General features: G+C 36.2%; 1 protein-coding gene across 1 annotated transcript in view; it reads right to left on the bottom strand.

The window, feature by feature from the left end:
* ARMC3 (armadillo repeat containing 3) overlaps window positions 1-20266 on the bottom strand; it is a 61114-nt gene extending 40848 nt beyond the window's left edge. The window contains exons 1-5 of the mRNA XM_009503531.2: window positions 20185-20266; window positions 15704-15747; window positions 11571-11619; window positions 3514-3631; window positions 1487-1612 (exon numbers count right to left, since the gene is read on the bottom strand). Of these exons, the coding sequence (XP_009501826.2) occupies window positions 1487-1612; window positions 3514-3631; window positions 11571-11618 (292 nt within the window). The 5' untranslated portion in view covers window position 11619; window positions 15704-15747; window positions 20185-20266. The remainder of the gene's footprint in view (window positions 1-1486; window positions 1613-3513; window positions 3632-11570; window positions 11620-15703; window positions 15748-20184) is intronic.
* Between the last annotated feature and the right edge of the window lie 432 nt (window positions 20267-20698).

Here is a 20698-nt window from a genome sequence, read left to right as displayed (position 1 = left end):
TCAAAATATTTGATTCTAGCAGGTTCTGATTAAATAATTCACAGTTTTAGCTGTCAAAGAAATGCCCCAATAGTTAAAATTATTTGTGGTTAAAATTATCAAACTAAAAGCAATCCTTCCACTATTGAATTTTCAAGCCATCACTTTCTAATTTTATGCTAACACAGCCCACACTGCAAATTGAAAACATGAATTATATAGGTCTTATTAAAATCACAGCAAAGACTTTCAGAATGCATTTTTATTGTTGTCAATGGCAAACTAGCAAAACCACAACCACTGGATAGAATAACCTAAAACCATTCTTTGGGACAGACTTCATGTGATCTTACAGAGCTGCATTGTTAGTATCAACACTTACAGTGTTGAAATGTAAGGAAAAAAAGGTATGAGCTGAATTCTCAGTTAAGATGGGAGACCTTCAGTCCTTCAAATCCATGTTTGTGCAGCAGTGTTGGAAGCCAGCGTCTAAAGGGAATGACCATATGCTAATGCTGAGCTGAAAGTAAGGTAAAGAATATAAGGTCCAATGCTACGTGAAAAGCAGGTAGCAAAAGACTTGAACAGTGGTTAGGATATCACCATGGAAGACAACTGAGTAGAACACCTACCAAAATAAAACCTGATTAATTATATTAATTAGATGTGGGTTTATGAATCAATGTAACAATAACAGCCACTGAAACTCAACCTTACGTCACTTATTCTTTCATCTTCAGGTGTGTCTACATACCACTTTCTGCAGTTTGACCATCTGGCAGTCAGCCACCTAGCATGGGTGTAAAACATTCATTCTCATCTTATAAAAATGTACAAGAAAATCTGCATATACCGTGGTTTTATAATTTAATAGTGGTATGGCTACAGTAGATACACTGTCTTGCTGCGAATGCAATGTCTCTCAGAGATAATCAAGACCTCTTGAATTTCACTAGCTCAGATGCAGATAACAAAATATTTACAGCAGCACTGACCTGCCAAAGAAGCTGGGTAAATATGCATGCCAATGCTTATTAGTTCAGGGCTTTTTTTGCCATCAGTCCTTGAGTTAGCTACTTTAATTTAACACATTTTCTTCCTTATCACTGTAGTTACACTAATGCCTCAAGTAACAACTGATGTTTAACCATAGCATTTTCTGTAGATGATAAATACTACTTTATCTTTCTCTTCCAGTTTTTGTTAAAAAAAAAAAAAGTGTGTGTCCTGTCCACATTGGTGGGCATCTTATGCAATCCATTTTCTGTGACAAACACAATTCCAGTATTAAACTGTTTCAATTTGGCCCCATAAAAACAAAAATAAGGGTTGCAGGAAAACTAACTTCTCGTATCATTTTTTTCCAAAATCAGTGGAGTTCACTTTAGCTGAATTTGTTCCTTTATTCTGGGCCGTTAATACAGGATTTTTTCAGATGGGCCACCTATTGCTTTGGTGACCACACTCATACGCATTGAAAAAATATTAAAAAATGGGAGACTCTTACGATTAGAAGCCATGATGCCAAATACCATGATTGCATTTCTGCGTACAATTGGATCTTCATGTGAGATGAGTTTATACAGACGTTCCACTGCTCCAAGACCAAGAAGGGTCACTTTGTTTTCATCACCTGAAGAGTAATTAGGTTAAAAGTTCTGTAAAAATGCAACAAGCTCACAGTTCTAATGTAACAACGTAGAACAGCTACCAACCACTTATTGGACTCTAGAATCAAAGAACAAAGGCCTAGACACAACCTTGGGAGATCATCTAATCTATACCCTAAATAAACATGTGCCAAATAGTATCAAGGATTAATTCACATTTGTAAAGCAAAGGGTGCTTCTGTCCATTGGACAACTCAACTCATTTGTTGGAGATGGCAGTGGTAGTACAAAGGACAGCTTTCTATTTAGCAAAGTACAAGTGAATGATATCATTAAGAACCTCATTTTATTTTTCTTTTTTCTTGCCTCATAATTTTATTTTCCTCAAAATAACAGTTAATTTATTCTGTGGATCTGTACCACCCCTCAACTGAAGCAACTACCAGGATTTGGCTCATTAAATCCCACCTGAGAATGGAGCACTTTGTAGCTGCATGCTGGCCATGCAAAGAACAGAAGCATTTTGTATTACAGCCTTCTGTCCCTGCTCAATCAAAAAAACCCCCAAACCCAAGAAACAAAATCCAAAACCTACTCCTCAGTTCCCATAACAGCTTTAAAATTCATTTTCTAATGAACCATGCCTGTCCTTTCTGGCTACAAGTAAGCCATGTGAGAAGAAACTGGAGAGCTATGCTCATTCTCAGGCCAAAACACAATTAAAACACAAGAACTATTTTTTATTGAGGGATGGGACTTCATTTACTAGCAACATCCAAGAAACAAATTAACTGCAAAGTGAAAACAACTCCTCTTGTGCCACACTGCAAAGTTGCAGTCTAGTCTTCTGGAAGATTGCAGGAATATCTACATTAACAATTTAAAGGATTACTGATTTAGTAGAAACAGAAAAGTATCTGTCCTCTTGCAGTACACCATATGTTACTGCGGGCAGCAGGGAAGAAGCCAACAAGAGTCTGTGGTGTGTGCGGCTCATAGCTGTCTCCCAACAGGCCAAATTCTCTCTTCCCATATTCAAAATTTGGTTGCATGCCCCCAGCCAAGCTTGCCGCATTAAGCTGAACGTAAACATCTTTCAGAACCCAATGATCCCATGCCAACTGTCAAAGCCACTCTTCTCTCACAACTTCAGCAGTGCCATCGGCACAACAATCAGCATATAAATCCACAATTTCTAAAGAAAGATTAAATGGAAATTAATATTAAAACAGATTAATTTTACCAAGAATGCTACCGATGTATGTCAATTTGAGTGGCTGGCATGGAATGAGAAGGAGACAACTTAGGAAATTATATGCTACACAATTTTGAGCCTTTGCTACATATTCATCGTCTGGGTACCCAAAGCATGACGCTTAGCTATAGAAAATACAGGGACCCTTGGAAAATTTGGAATCTTGTTAGATTCCCTACACATACAGAAATAAGCTTGATGAAGGAGGGTGAGTGGTCTGCAATAAATCATCTGTCACAAAATTATTGACATAAGAGATACATGCAAAAATAACAGAAACAGGCTAAAAAGTAATTTTCATTGAAAACTGAACCTTAAAATAACTACACTATTATAGAATTTTCAAACTGTAACATAAAAAAGATAATTCTTTCCCAGATGCCGGTCTGTTGCTCATAACAGAACAGATCTGGGTTACACCTAAACCAAGCTCCATTCAACACAGAATATAAAACTTTACAACAAAATGATAAAAGCTTCCTTCACACAAACCATGGGACTTCTTTATAACTGCAAATACAGGTTTGATAGATATTCCAGAAAGCCCTCAAAACCTTGAAAGAGACCTCTGAGATGAAATGAAGATTTTAGTGCTAGGAAACTAAAAAATTGTGAATTACTACAAAAAACTAAGCAACACAAAGGAAAGCTCATTGCAAAAAGACTAACCTTTTGATGCAAATTTATATAGAGCATCACATGCTTTGGCCAACACTTCCTCTTCAGGAGAACCAAGCATCAGCACAACCGTTGCTGCTGTTTTGCTCTCAATCAATAAAGGATCAAACTACAAACCAAAAAAAGAAAGAATAGCTTGATTTATACTGAGCCTTCCCATGTGCTGCAGTAGACTCCCACATTTCATTAAAAAAAAAATCTAGTTTGAGATCTACACTGGGTTAGAAATATTAACATAAGTTGCTATTTACTTGAGGAAATTCAATTTTTTAATAACAATTTGAGACATTGTTGAAAACTAAGAAAGAATAATTTACTTCCAAATATAATGATTTCATCCCATATGGAGATTTTGGGAAAACCCTGACACTTCCTTGTACATCTAGGAAATCCTGAAGGCAACAGACTATGTAATTCTGTTACATGTATAACAGCACTCTGTGGCTTTGGAACCAAAGCCTATGCACAGAACCTATGAACTTAGGTGTTGTACCAGGAAGAGGATTTGGTTACTCTGTGACATTAGCACTTTGTGGTTGCTTTAAAATAATAAAAGGATGCTTCCTGTACGTTCCGTGAACCCAGTTCACTGTCTTACCGTGTTCTTATACTAGCTGAAGTATTTCCATCATATAATCCCTGCTCAGCCAGCTAGAAATGATACAAAGTGTTCATTTCACTTCTGACCTCTCTCATATAGAGAGAAATCTTCCAACAAATCTGGCAGTTTTCACCCTCTTAACAGATTCTCTGGGACTGACATCACTTGAGAAAGGGAACCTTCTAAAAAAGTCTTTCACTCTTTAACAAGACTCAAGGATTTCTGAAAACTTTACCCATTAAAAAGTTTTAAGCTTATTTATATTTAAAATAATTTTTAATACCCAAAAACTGTCTTCTGTCCTCGCAGTTTAGGCCTATGAAGTATCTGTGCTACATACAGAAACTACTATATACTGGAGTTGTGCAGTCTCTCAATATGAATGTATTTATCTTTAAAATACAGCAGATTAATCATTTAAGATTGTAATACAAATTACTTAAAATATTATTACAATTCATATTTATACCATATCAATTTTAAACTGTATATTATGTGTTTTACTTTATTAAAAAACCCTCTAATAGTTACATGAGAGGCACATGTTGCTAAACAATAAGGGCATGAAGACACATACAAGTCAGTTGTCAAGCAAGGAAATTATTTGGAGAAAACTTTCAAAAAAGTTATGTGTGTGCTAGAAGGAAAATGAACAGAGAGGAGGCCTTTTTTTTCTTCTCCCTCCTCTGACTTATTAAAAAACAAGGCAAAATATGATACTAGTACCCAGACTTATACATTCATATTTTGGGTAGTTTCTTAAACCTAAGTAATTTCATCATCTTCCATGAGGCATATCACACAATTTAACAGTCTGCAAGATCACCATCCAAGTTTCCTTAACAGTTAAGAGGTTGCCTGGCTAATGTGCTTAAATGATGTCCCCAGCTTCAAGCAGGTCTGAAAACCTGAACACGCTGTCCAACTTCACGCTTGCTGTGACAAGCTGGAGGCATGCGACAAGTCATGGAACAAGCTCCTTTTTAAAGAAAATACGATCAGCTTACTGTACAATAAGTCATTTCTCTTAATAATGACTCAGCAACAAGAATTAAACCAAATAGGGGCACAGTGGTCCAAGTTACATCATAACAACGGGCCTAAAATGATAGAATTCTTTATGGGAATTTTCTTTTTAAATTATAAGGAGGCAAAATGTTCGGTTTATCACAGCAGCATTCATTCTACCCAGTTTGCTGATTCCACCCGTATGAGAAGCATATAGGAGAACTAAGAGATGACTGAAAGCCCCTTTAGCCACCCGCATACTACTCTACTTCTGCACATTTGTGTCCTTGTGTGGACAGAACATGATCTTCCAGGTTACTGCTGATTTAAGCATAGACATATCTCCTGGGTCTGGCCAAATACTCAGCAATGGGATAAAACTGTAATTTTTAGTAAAGGCTGTTAGCCCTCCAGAGAAAAATAAATGTGAAGATTGATCTCAGATGAAGTTTAATACAAAATGAGATATGAAATAAGAATTTTAAATCTCATTTATTTACATTGATCTAATACCAAAGATGCTATTAGGTTGCTCCATTTTCATTACCTCTCGTGTTCACAAGTAAATATATAAGCTACTATTCAATGATAATTCCTAGAATTTAATGACAGGTTGGCACATGAGCAGAGTGAAATGGGTCTAATCTCTACCCATTTGTATAGACATTATAGACCACTATTGTCTGAAATACTCAACAAGTACTTTCCTATTAAAAGCAATTTTGTGCTGAAAACACTCTAAGAAGGGTCATTGAAGTCAACGTATATTTAAGAAGTCAGAGACCTGAGCAGGTCAGTGATTTGCTGGGATCTAACACTGTTCATCAAACTACCATAGAACTGGATGTGACTTTTGCTTATCATAATGCCAGCATAGCGAGAGTTCCCCCCGCTTTTTTTTTTTTTTTTTTTTTTTAAATCAAGGCATGCTCCATGCAGTCATCGCAGACTCTTCCCTTAATGCCACATACAGGACAGATTATATACTAGAATAATATGCCTGAAGTTGCAAACAACCCTGTATTAAACACAGAAATTTAATTGGTTTACAAGCAACAACATTTCCAACATTCAATTTGTATTAAGAAAAAAGCAAGTTAAATGAAAAAGAAAGCTATAATTCAAAAAATCCTATATGTCTTTGATCATGATTTTTGTGTACATGTGACTTCAAAGCCATTAGAAACTGCAAAGTATTTGGCTTTTTTGTTTTTGTTTTTGCTTCCGTCAACTTAGCATAGTTGAAATTGAAGGTAATACAAAATACATAAATATGTTTCCAGTCAGACCAAAGACCCATCTAGCCCAGCATGCTATCTCCAGCAAAGGCCAGTAACAGCTGTGGGCAAGCAGACTATTAAACTTTGTTTATATTCCCTCCCAGACTCCAGCACTCTGCAACCCAGAGAATGGGTGAGCTTGTGATTTTATCTCTGTGTTCAAGAAGTCCAAGAAATTATTTCCACCAGTGAATTTGGTAAATAATTTTTTAAACCACCTGTATTGCAGCCACCCTTAATATTCTGAGACACAAGTATCATAGTATAATAGCCATATAAATAGTTGCGCCTTTTCTTTGTTTTAAAACTAACACCTGATAATTTTGTCCTCCACGGTTCATTCACCATAAAAAACAGCGGAATAAATGACACCCATTTGCCTTCTCTCTATATTCATTGTTTTGTCTAAGTTTCTGTGAAATTCCTCTTCACAGCCATTTTCTTTTGGGGATGAAGAAACCTAGAAAAGGTTTTCCTAATACAGAAGCCACTCTGTCTATTCTTGTCTTTCTCAGTACCTTTCTATAGTTCACCTGTACCTTTTTTGAGATGGAAAGACCAGAACTGTTAATGGTGTTCAACATGTGCATGTGTAACACATTTGCTAGTGACATGGTGTTTTGCCTTTTATTTCTGGAATTTGAAATGATGTATTTATTCACTTTTGCCTACTTAGTAACTGGCTGCCACTTTCATGAAAGCATCTACATTAATTCTGATAGACTGGATGACAGAGGCTGCAAAATAGAGCCCCATGACATTCCACTGGCAACCTCTCTCCGTTACAAAACCTGAACAGTAATTTGTTTTCTCACCTTTGCTTTCTATTTTATAACCAGACATTATTGCCAGTAGAGGAATTTCTTCTCACCTGTTAGTGTTTATGTGAGTGAAGAGCCTGGTCTAAAAACTTTTGAAAAAACTAAATAACTGTATCAACCAGATCACCATTATCCACTTGCTCACTGACTCCTCTAAAGAATTCAAATAGATTTCAGCAATCAAACTTTCCCCTACACAGGCAATATTGATTCTCCCCCATTACTATCATATTTATCCAAGCTTTTTTTTTTTTTTGGTAACTCTACCAATTAACACAGCATGGAAGATAAACTGACAAACTTTCTGGCCTGTAATTATTGATGTATTTCTTTTTGAAAATGAAATTTTCTACCTTCCATTCCTCTAGTACAAATGGTATGTATTAAATAGCATAAGCAACAGTACCACAATTTCAGATTTTAGTTATTTTTCACTTAGAAGACAACCTGGGACAATACTATTTATTCATATTTGGGCAATTTCTTCCCATTTGTTTTAGTGATTTGCTACATAGCTTTGTCTTCTGACAAAAAATAAGTAATTTTGCTCTTCTTTTAGGACTTTAATCACCTAATAGTGTCCCCTTAAGAAGCTTCTTGCTTCTAGTAAATTTGGAAAAGCTTTATTGCTAGATTTTGTATCCTTACTATTTCTCTCCCAAAATATTTTGGTGCATTGTGACATTGTGATTTTACTTTGTGAGTGCAAAGATTTTTTTGTTTGTTTTCCCATTTAGATGCAAATTTCACCTTTTGAAGGATGTATTTATCTGCTATTATTGTATTGTTTAATCATGCTGTCATTTAAAAAATATCCTTTGAATTTGAATTAACTGACTACAGGTCTGCTTTATCCTTGCACCTTTCATAGTGTCTTTAGAGCATTACCAATACCTTTAATATTCTTAACTCCTTTTCCTTTACCTAGAAAAACAGAGTTAATATACCTGGTCATGTTAATTGTTTCAGTTTTGTCATTGTCTGATCACCTATACTAACAATACAAAACCAAGATATTCCACTGAATGACAAGCAGCTGACATTGGAAGGCACCTCTGGAGATGATCTGGTCCAACTGCTCCCTTCAGAGCAGGGTCAGCTAGAGCTCAGGGCCAGTGCACAGTCTGATTTTGAATATCTCCAAGCATGGAGACTCCATAACCTCTCTGGGCAACCTGTGCCATGTTCCATCATTCTTAGAGTAAAAGAGGGTGGGTTTTTTCTTATGTTTAAATGGAACCTCCTGGTTTCATTTTATGCCCATTGCCTCTCAGCAGGCACCACTGAGAAGAGCCTGGCCTGACTTCTTTATGTCCTCCTATCAGGTATTTATACACATTGACAAGACTTCTCTCAAGACTAAACAGTCGCAACTCTCAGTCTTTCCTCATATGACAAATGCTCCAAGCCTTTGCAGGCTTGTTTCAGTAAGTCCATGTCTGTCTTGCACTGGGGAATCCACAACTAGACACAGCACTCCAGGTCTGGTCTCACTCACCAACGATGAGTGGAAGACAACAGTCCCCTCCCTCAAGTTGCTGGCAACACTCTGCCTAATGCACCCCAGGATTTTGGTAGCTTTCTTTGCCCCAGGTGCATGTGGCTGGTGAATGTCCACCAGAATCACCAGGTCCTTTCCCATAAAGCTGCTTTCCAGCTGGTCATCACCCAGTCTGTACCAGTTATTCCTCCCCCAGGCACAGGACTTGGCATTTCCCTTTAATGAACTTAATGAAATTCCCATTTTCCCATTTCTCTAGTTTGTTGAGGTCCCTCTGAATGGCTGCACAACCACCTGGTCTCTCAATCACTCCTCTCACTTTGTCTATGAGAATGTTATGAGGTAGTGTTGAAAGCCTTACTAAAGTCAAGTCATATTCATATTTAGGCATTAATTGCTCAAAAGAAGGTGTTTCTGTGGAGATTGAATTTCAGGAGTTGACAGTGCCAATTCACCTTTTGAACATCAGTGTTGTGAATGAAGCCATTTTAAAAAATACTCAGGTATCTACAGCTTGCTTTCAGTGATAATGCCTCAGTATTTTCTCTAGTGGTGATCCTAGGCTTCGATTATAATGTCTATGCCCTAGCTGATGATCAAATAGTAATATTGTCTAGACCAAACTTAATGAAGATATATGAAAAGTTCCTATCTATGTCAAAACTAGCATATTTTATTACTGTCTAAGGTCATCCATATAGAGATGGAGGCTCAAAGCAATATTTTTCCTGGAGAAGCCCAATTCTTAGAACAGGCAGGGAAAATAGAGTCCTCAGGAGTACTTTCTAAAACATACAAGCAGTGGCTAGGATAAGAGGTGTGTTTTCCACCTGTTCCTAGAAATCTATAAAAATTCGGGGTCATCTGCAGTACCATATATTCTCAGAGCATTCCACCTATACAATGGCCCTCTTTTATAAGCCTGTCCACATTATCTCAAGGTTTCTTTTCTTGGATTTGACATTTTCATAAGCAGATTACCAATCAGACATAATAGCTAATACATCTTTTATTTTGTCTGCATCCCATTTCCTGCCATCTGAAATATCCAAGTGAAATTTTGAGATTTGATTTTACATGATCACTATAATAATATTCTTATAGCTAGAAAATTTTCTTGGTTGAGAGTTACAACTCATCAATGATCTATTTTCATATTTAATACTGTTTTGCTATGCAATGTTCAGGTTTTTTTTCTCCTGATAGAACTGCTAGAAGAGATATGCTAGCCTGAAGTACAATAAGGGTAAAAACTAAGCCAAAACCTGCAGATGCCACCTGGACTTCACTCTTCCCAGTTCTTTCATTTTTAATAGTTTTATTGACCTTTTCTGTAAGTTTAATTTTTTCAAATGTTTTTTAATGTTATTTACAGTTTATTGTAGTGGTTAGTAGGTTGTACCATACTTTTCTCCAGAAACTCTTAATGGTATCTTTTGGATCTAGAAATTGTGGTGCTGCTTCTATTGACTATCTAGATATTTACTGAAAAAGTCAAGTTTTATTACCTTGGAAGGGGATTAGCTCATCTGTATGCCTTAAATCTACTGTCATGCTTTAGACTGCAAAGATACTTAGCTTTAATTCTTCAGGCCTGTTTTAATTAGTCCTATCCACACACACCTTCTTTGTGTCTCTTCCTGGTTTTCTAGGTTATTCCATACAGAAATGGCTTTAGATCAATTTATCCTCTCATGTTGAAGTTTTATGTGAAGACTGCTTTAATAAAGATTTACTATTGATTGGAGCTTATGCATTACGTATGTAACGTTCATCTTTCCACAGAACAGTTGGGCAAAACCTGGTATCAATTGTTATGCCTCAGTGACATCATGGCTATTGGTTATTACTGTCTTAGTCAAAATTATTTATGCTTATTTAATACTGAAACTGTGATGTAGTTTTTGCTGATCAACTCTTCTATGACCTTTGAAAAAGCTCTTGCAGTACCATCCCTCTTTACAGACAAACCCATTGTTTTTTTTAAAACAGTGTACTGAACTTTGCATTCAGTTTCATGCTCCTCTGTGGGACTTGAGGTTCTGATTTTCATTAACTTAGTTATTTTCTGGCACAGAACGTATATTATACTCTTTTCAGTGTTTCTGTCTTATTTCCTCTACTTCTTTTTGAGTAAACCAATTAAACTTTAAAAATACCTATATTTTGATCCTCTTTATTTTGGATGTGTGTGTGTCTTTTTGTGCCTTGTGAATTTATAGAAACTCTTGAAAAGTGTGCTGGTGTCAGACCCTTAATCTCTACCTTTTGAAAATAAAGTCACATTACCACCATTATTCCATATTTGGCTTCAGCTCTTCCAACGATACCAGAAAAACCTGAACTGCTGCTAAAGACTATACATCTTGCAAAAGATCCAGAATACATAATACTGTCATTCAAAACGTGTATAATTTTGTATTTAGTGAAAAACTCTGCAGATCTATCTAGGCTCTTAACTCTTTCAGCCTTAAAGAAAGGGAATGTCTCCACAGCTGAAAAGACAGGCAGATTTCAGGTCGCTCTTCTCCTTTCTCCTTTGATTTTTACAAACGGAAAGCTAATACTGTTCTTCAAATAAAAAGAAGCCTGGATTGTTTCATCCATTACTATTTGCAAAGCCTGCCAAAGACAACAATCTCCACAAAGAACTACACATGCCCAGTCACTCTGGTTTGTATGCTGTCCAAGAAAAGCAGAAACAGAATCATCTCTAAAAGACATTTTTAGAACAATGTGGGTAAGCTAGGAGAGTAAGGAACTATGTAAGGATGATTGAGCTGGGCCTATAATTGTGTAATGTTTACTTTATAGCGCATAGCAGTTTATAAACTTACCACATCCTTGGGTGGAGGCTCTTCTTCCTTCTTTACTTTTTTACCCATTCTAAAAACAAAAACAAACAAATGAAAAAGCAGACAAACAAACCCCCTTCTGTGTTTTAGGAACTAGTTTACCAGTGATTTAGGAAAGCTTGTAAGACAGACATTCTCAGTCCTTTGACCCACCTAATCAGTTTGAAAATCTGTTTGATGTAATAATTTCTATGCAGAAAGAAAAACAAAACAAACTTTCTAACACTTGAACACATTTGGTAAAATACAACCGTCAACAAAATATGTAACTAAAAGGAAAGATCTGAGACATCACAGACTCAAGTTGTAATGTGGTACAAATACATAAGACATGCTTTTCTGTAAGTTAGTTTTAGCTGCATCTATAAATCATATATGAACCTGAAGGTCCTATTAGGGTATTTCCCCATGTTTGTCTATACATTCTATGCTGGCAAACATTCTACAGAACTGCAAATAAGTTCTACCTTGCAAATATGTTTCAAATTCAGTCTGAATTCTCTTCATATTTCACAGAAGACAAAAATCAAGTCTGCAGGTATTAAGACACAGTTCTGCACAGTACAAATTTAACCGATTTAAGAGAGTTACATGTATTTACATGAAGTCCGGCTTCTGTCTTCTGCATTTTCTGTATTAGTACATGTGCATGTGAACCAGGAGGACCTTCTCAGCTGCATCTAATAGCAGCTTCTGAAGCATACAGATGTAATACCTCAATGTGGACCTAATTTCACGTGGCTTGGAAAACTTCAGCGGAGCCTTCCCGTTAAGCTACAGGCAAAAGTAAAAAGCAACATGACCCACTAGCACTAGCTATGCATAGGCCATAACCCAAGTTATGCCAAACTTAGGTTTGTTTTAACACTGTGTAAAAGTGAGATGTGAACTGTTAGTATTGCTTAGTAACTCCTCAGTTCTCAAAAGGAAACCACACCTTCACCCTCAGACAGGACTATCCTGACATTATTATTAACTGTTAAACCCTGTGGTATAAGAGATTATTTCCTAGTGCAATATGAGCTGTATCCTGGCTGGTTACAGAAGTCAGGGCTATTGTTTGTTGTGTTCAACAAAAATTTGGAGCTCTTCTTGAACCCTCTGATTTTTTTTCAGGTATTGTTCCTCTGCTGGCCTCTCAAATAAACTGTAATGCAGCAGTAGTGAAACCAGTTGATAAGCACACCCTAAAAATGGATCTGAAATTTAAAACTTCATAGGCAGGTCACTAATTACAATTTTGAGAGGAAGACCCATACAATCAAAGATTCCTCAGCTCCAATCTGCTTTACCCTTGTACATCTATGCATATGCACATATGAACACATATATACACACACTAGAATTCAGTGTTTCAGAATGCGCAGCTTCAGCTGGGCACAAATTAACTTACACAAAAGAAAGCACAAGGACAAATTACTGACAGCGTATTCAACAAAAATGATGGACATACTACCTTCTCATTTACACAGTCACTGTGGAAAGTAAGCGTCGTGCTCACATACAAGAATCAGATTTACACGGACATTCAGGAAATCTGGGTTACTTCAATTGTGTTAAATCCTGGTATGAAGATATGGACACTTATTTAGAATTATTCAGTTCAGCTCAATTCATTTCAGATATAAATTAAGCTAAACTCATAAAAAGCAATTTTAATTCTCAATGAGTTTAATTAGGTTTAAACCAAACAATTAAAAAAGTTAATTAATGGAAAAGTATTTATAATGTTGAACAATTAATGTTCACAGATTCAAACAATTATACATAGTCCAAGACCATGAATAACTAAAGCCTTTAATTGTAAATATTTCTCCACAGTGTATAAATACATCCAACGTTTGAGAATATTTTCAAGAAACATACGTTTTTCTACATGTTCAGAAATATTTAATTCCTTGGTAATATTAAAAAAGCAGTATGATCTGTACCAACAAACACAGAGAACAGGACAATTACTTTATTGTGGATTATGCCCCTCAGGCTGTCCTTTGCTGCAGTTACTATTCTGGACTTCAATGCACTCTGCCATCAAATGTTGTGTTAGCTTTGTTCCCATACAGCCCTCTGTATTCAGCAGTCATTCTCTGACTTGAGGCAGTGATGCACGTGGAATTCTTTGGCTTATTGATAATTAAAAATGTGTCTTCTGCATTGAATTTTAATTATCACAGACAATCAATGTGTACAGGTATTGAAAGGCTACTGACCCATAAAAGAACTCCTCATTCAAATCCCTTTCTTTCCATGATAACTTCATGTTGTCTTTTCCTCAGTAGGTTTTCAGTACACATATCTCTGATTCTTGGTTTACTATTCTAAATATTTAGAATTTAGAACAAATTTTTAGCAGGATTTAGATTTTTAAATGTGATTAAATGCTGGGTTTGTGTTACCTCCAAAAAGTCATTTAAAAACTAGTAATTAAGTGTAATTAATTAATTCTTAAAGACAAAATAAAGAATATTCTCCTTTGACTAATATTCTCTACTTCATGTTCTGCATGTTTCTAGAATCATAAGAGCATACTTTTTCCACATATGTTTTTTGAGATTAAAGGGTTGCTTGTTTTAAATCATGTGGAGCTAAAGGTAATAAAGGACTTTGACATAACAGATGTAGCCAATGCACAGTCAGCAATCTATGAAGTTATCATTCTGTGCTACTTCCTGTCCTTCACCTGGAATTTACTGCCTTCAGTGGTAGACAAATCAGCCTGCTTTACTTAGCTCCTACCCAGCTTCAGTGCAGTAGTCTAAGCAGGTGTTGTCTCTCAGCTGGCAGGACAGTCATTATGTCTAAATAAATCCTCACGCCAAAACTTCAGTCCTCAACACTCTCCCTCAGCTCTCGCTCCTCTTGGTGCCTAAGCTTGGCAGGCACTTACTTCCCTCTTTGACTCTGAACTTCATTAGGGCCTCCATCTTTCCCATAGGATGAGAACTACCCCAGTGTGAGTATCTTAAGTTGAACCAGTATCCAGAAACTATGAGTAGTGTCCACTAAACTAAATTAGGCATCAGTGCTTAAGCTAGTTGCTCTCCTTGATAATCGATGGGAGATCTAGTCAACATATTCAAAAGCTTTTAAGGCAGATTCATCCTAAAGTAGGTATCTAAAACTGAATTGCTCCTTAAAAATAACTACTTTTTCCTTGGACCAAAAACAGTCAAGAGTTGCTAGCTCATGTATTGACATTTACACTGACATCTAAAGTTAGTGAGATAACCTTAGTACCCTGTTTCTCCACTTGAATCCACATGCCAGGCTAGGTCTGGCAGATACTATCACAGTAGACTGAACATTAACAGAACTAGGCATATGACAAAACACAGCCACCTTGCCTTTTTAAAAAGTGTCTGAAGGAATAGACCCATCTCCAGTAACATCCCTGTGACCAGAACATTTCACCCATAAGTGGAAAATGATTTTGAGGAAGGTCACAAATGTGAACTTTTTAGTTCAAAAGCAGAACCCTCTAACCACTTGGCTGTTATATCATGAACTGGCATCTCTGCCACATCAAATAAAATAAGGAAAATTTATTTCGTTTTTTGAAGATTTGTTGCAGGTGCCTGTCCAGAGGAGCAGATTCCAAGTGCTAGATTGTAAGATAATGATGGCCATGATCCCTGTACTTAATTCATTTTATTGGCTTGCTCTAGGAACCTCTCTGCTCAGTGTGAATAGCTTCTCAGATTGCAAATCTGAGATATCCACTTATTTCTAGTCACTATACTTTTTTTTAAATACAAGATGATGGATAGCAAGTGAGCTTTAACAAAGAAGAGTCTATAAATCATACTTTGAAATATGAGGAAAGTCTTATAGTGGTTTTTCTGTTCAAAATACTGAATCCTTATAAACACTTCCTTTATGCAGTTTATATCAATACTATCAAAGTCCTGTTGCATATACTTAAAGACCATAATATTTTGCAGTTTTAAGTTGGACAATGCATTTAGAAAACACTACCTGTTCCATTTGCATCTTCTGTTTTCTAAAACCTTAAATAACTGACACAACAACCTAGGACCCCGCACATACTTAATGTTAGTGAGGCATGAGACAAAGAACAGGAGTAAGTCAAAGACACAGCCAGCTGTGGAACTTACCTCTTAGACAAGCAATCAAAGGTCTCTTCTGAGAGCAATTACTCCTATGGAAAAGCAGCGCAAAGAGAAGGATTTAAGAATAGCTTCTAACCAATTATTTATTATGTGATCCACTTTGCAAATTAACTGCTCCATGTTTTAAGACAGTCTGAAGCTGTGTTACTACAGCCTGGCCATGATTTTCAGATTCTTCCCCAAAATGACATGCAAGTGAGATTTTTTTTGCCTTCCAAGTGATAATTACGTAATCTCAATTTAGTCTACCTTAGTTTAAGTGAAGTCTTGCTGTTTCTTCTTGTCTCACAGAAATAAAAATCTTTTTTTCTGTGATAACAGTGAAAATTGCCTATGAATTGGTCATCTTCATTGATTAGTTCAACTGATTTCTGTATGGACACTCCAGTTCTGCTGCCTTCTAATGCAATCAAAAGGAAGATATAGCAATTATAATTGTAGCATGAGCAGACAACCTCACTCCTTTCTTGGGGCCAGAAACTAGTATTTCCTTTGTATGCCAGCTTAAATATCCACCTTATCATTCTTAGGTAGTTTTGTCATAATTAAGAGAACAATGTGGAATAATCTTGAAACTCCTTCCTTTCTTCCAAATTCTTCAACAGACTCCCCTTGCCCAGTGTTGTAATGCCAGTGCAAGCATTAAGACATAATAAAAAATGGTTTCACAGAAGAAGAGAGTTAAAAAGAGATACCAGGTCCAATTTAATATTCAGTTTAATATTCCTGAAGTTCCTGAAGATATATGCTATATGAAAATAATACATTATATGAGAGACCAATTAAATCAAGACCTTTGAATCTGCCCACTGCTTTATCTGTGTCCATGAGTATATTAGGAAAAAAATGACCAGGATTAAGTCAAGAATTAGCTACTATGCAAGAGACATTAACTAATGAAACTTAACCAGAATCTGTTCCTATACACAAGATAATATTTTCTATTTTGACCCAGCTGTACAAAGTTAATCCCAATGAAAATTAAAAAAAAAACATAAACAAAATAAATATATTCTGAGAGTTCATTTAAAGCTTCCATTATTTTAAATGATCTATGTGTTTATAAATTACACATGCACAAAGCAAAAGAACCATTAAAAATACTGAGAGATGCAGAGTGGAGTACCCTGCAGACATACCCTTAAAACCAAATTGAGTTTGTAGTTAGATGCCAGGCTGAAGAAATAGCTATGAGAGAGAAAAGGTGGGGATTTCAGGTGAGCTAAAAAGTATATACAATTATTGATTTAAAATCTCAGAAGTTTTAAGATACGCTGATAGTTTTTATTTGCATTCTGGTATCATATTAACATTCAGCTGAGTGTTACTTTCAAAAGCCCAAGGGTAGATGCTTAGATTTTTAACAAAAGCCAAGATTCTCAGGTTTTTGAGTCCCCAACCTGATGCTGTGAAATATGCAAGATTTGCAATAACATTTTGACTCATGTACAGCCTCTGATTGATAGCAGTGCTTTTTCTCATACTGCCCAAGGACCATATTTTGCTGTTTTCTGAAGCAGAACAGTTTGGTACACCTAGTAAGAGGTGTATGAAGTCAGGAGTGTTTCAGTCATGTTAAGATCCTAAGCTGTAGAGGCAGAACGTATTTTCCAGTTTGTACAGTGTAAAAGCTAGTATATGAACGTTAATAAAGTAAAGTAATGGGAACTAAAGAACATGATAGCATTCTTTCCAAATCATGGAACAACTACGAGGCCTCAGCACAAAAAACCTTCAATGACCTTCAATGAATAAGAACAGCCTTCCATGGCAGATCAGTATCCTGCCTCCAGAGTGGTAAGAGCCAAATGCTTCTGATAAATGCATGAAACCAATCCCAAAAGTCAGATTTCCTCCATCTGTTACAGGTTTTTTATTTCCCTAAAGTACAAAGGTTTAGATCTCCTGAAGTTTTTACGTTCTTCCTAACAATAGCAGCTATTTTTACTGTCCATATAAAAGCTTAATCCTTTTACTCGTCATTCTTACTCTGACATGCTACAGCACAGGTCCAATTGTCAGGTGTACCGTATAAGGAACTACTCCTTAGATTTAAAAAATATGTAAACTGTTCAAATGTGTTATTCAATTCAACACAACATCCTCTTGTTCTTGTATTACAACTTCACTTAAAAGATGCCCTGACTTGATCGTTTCTACTTTCTTTTATAACTCCCTGTACATTCTGATTTATCACCTTTCTAAGCTGCCTTAATTATTTTTCCCATATAGCTTTTCCAGACATATATGTTTCTAGTCCCAGAGTCCCTCTGTGACTGTTAAATCTTTCTCAGATATGATGAACCTAACCTGAAATACCATAATCAATTCTAGAACACTACTGATTTATTCTAGTGACATTATAACTTTTTGGGTATTAATTTTTACCCAATTTCTTCAGTGAAGATTTTCACTAAGCTATCCACATATGGTAAACAGGTCATTTCCCCAGCTGATCACAATTAATTTAGGTTCACTACTGAAGAGTATATTGTTCCAAATATTCCCAACAGTGTAAATTATGTCACTTTCATCAACAATTAATTTTATCAGTCATGGTGTTACCAGTTCATCTAACTGCAGAAGAGCTCTCAGAATTTTCTAGCAGTCTTCTTCAGACTTAACAAAAATTATTTTCTCTCACCAGAAAATTTTGATTTCCCTATGTTATTACTAATTTCCAAATTATAATGAACATATTAAATAACATCAGACCTAGGATCTCTCCTTGGAGAATCCAAGCTGTGACAACCTGAATGAAGGAGATTTTTAGAAATTATGTGTGTGATTTTAAATGTCTCGCTGAGACGCACAGTGAAATCCCTCATCCCATGAGGAAGAGACTAAAGAAAAATTGACTTAATCTAAAACAAATGAGAGTAGTTACCCAACCACTCTCTGAGCGATAATAGCAGGGCACTTTTCATACAGAACTCAAAGACAGTCTGCCTTAGAAAGAAAAACATTTTAAAGACTAATAAAAAATTAAAGACACTCCTAAGTTTTTAGCCACCTGCGCCAATCTACATGTCTTAAAATGAATGCCTCCTTCTGTCAGGTTCACAGGGACATTGGGCTGAAAGAGACATTCTGAATGATCAGATTCATTCCTCTCCTCCGTCACAGCCACCACATCACGTTAATCCCACCGGATACCTATCCACTGTATCTTAAAAACCGCTAGGTAGTTCGTTCCCATTTCTCTCACTAAAAAGCTTTTCCACAAGCCAATCGCTCAGACAGCCAGGGACCTTTTTAAATTTAAATTTTTAGCCTACATTTATTCATGACTAGTTTACTGTATTCATGTCATGTTTGAACCTTTGTCAATTACTTTGCTGGCATGTATCAAAATATATTATACTAAATATTTATATCATACTATATATATTTACTATATTCTAGACATACTATATAGTATATAGACTATATATGTTTATATATATAGAATCAGGATATATTTGAAGGTACCAAACATATCCCCACTCACTTTTCATTGTTACATTAAAGAACTCCTCTAATTTCCTCCACAAAGTGATTCTTCATGCCCCACATCAACCTCATAAGCCTTTTCTAAGTCAGCCTCTTGAAAACATGGATGACTACAGCTGAACACAGCATCCCAGAAGAAGCCTCTCCTGTCTTGTACAAAACTGTACTCATACTTCTTTGTCAACACTAGAAATACCTCAGCTGTGTCACTATGACATCCATGACTTTTATGGTTATGTCAAACTACAAGGGTAGCCCTATAATTTAATTTTAACTGCTGGTTTACCATGCTTTAATATGTTAAGATAAAAAAAAAAGAAAGGACATTTGTTACAGTTTATGACAAAAACACAGAAGTAGCAAGTTTGCAAACAAAAGTAGGAACTACAGGACATATAAGCCCATTTTGGCATTCTCTGTGCAAGCGGAACATTAAGTAATCATAAAATGGCAGCATTATAAAAAATCACAAAAATTAAATAAAACAGTGTTGCTTCCACCAACAAAGGTGAGAAAATGAGCTTGCTCACAGCCAATGAACAACAGAAACCAGATGCGTTTGTCTTGCATGGGTTAAGATAACACAATATCAAAATACTTTATAGAGATGATAATTTCAGATAAGCAATAAGAATATAAAATAAGAGTTTGTTCTACAGATTATGCTCCTCTGCCAGTGAATCCATACTTTGTTTTGAAATTCTTGTCTGCAGACGCCCCAAAACCTTTGAAACATCAATAAATTCGGTGAGATTTCCTCCCTGATAGCCTAATCATGTCAGTGTTCTTTCAGATAAAACCTCTGCATTTAAACATTTTATTGTTTTTCTTTTTTTTTTTCCCTGATCTATTATCCATACAATTTTAGGTCTCACACCTTTCATGTTACTGTCACACATAAATTCTACATATCTTAGCTGTGGTTCACTGTCCGTATTACCTATTCAGATTTTTAAATAAAATTCTTTTCTCACCATTAAAGTTTCCTTAGGGCAGGTCCACTGCAGTTTCTTGCTTCCCAGTTCACATCTAAAAATACAGGTCACAGTTATCCTCTGCTGAACTAGCCCTCCCACCTCCCTCCCTACCTTTGCCGACACCAGTTCCTAAGCTCCCGCTTTCCAGAAGGAAATAGCGTCAGGAGCCCCTAAGTGCAGGATTTACTCTCCTTGGTTTTAAATTTTACTTATGTTCATTCTGATATACTTCAGCTGTCATTACATCTTACAATTTTACTATAAATCCTGCAGTTGTCACTGCTTTTCTGAAAGGTGTAGATGCTGTTATCAATCAGACCCTAAGTTTTCAGGCTTTTTGGTTGTGGTTGGAGGAAACTTCAACGTAGCCTTTAAAAATAAGAATAACAGATTCTTTTTAACTTCGACTCATGACTTTTGAAAGACCTCCGTGCAGCGATAAAGCGCGGAGGAACCCAGCCCGCCAGGCGGCGAGGCACGGGGCACCGCCACTCCCCGGCCTCATCGGCAG

This window comes from Phalacrocorax carbo, chromosome 2, assembly GCF_963921805.1.
Source record: "Phalacrocorax carbo chromosome 2, bPhaCar2.1, whole genome shotgun sequence".
Lineage (NCBI taxonomy): Eukaryota > Metazoa > Chordata > Aves > Suliformes > Phalacrocoracidae > Phalacrocorax > Phalacrocorax carbo.
This window is presented reverse-complemented; position numbering and strand designations above follow the sequence as displayed.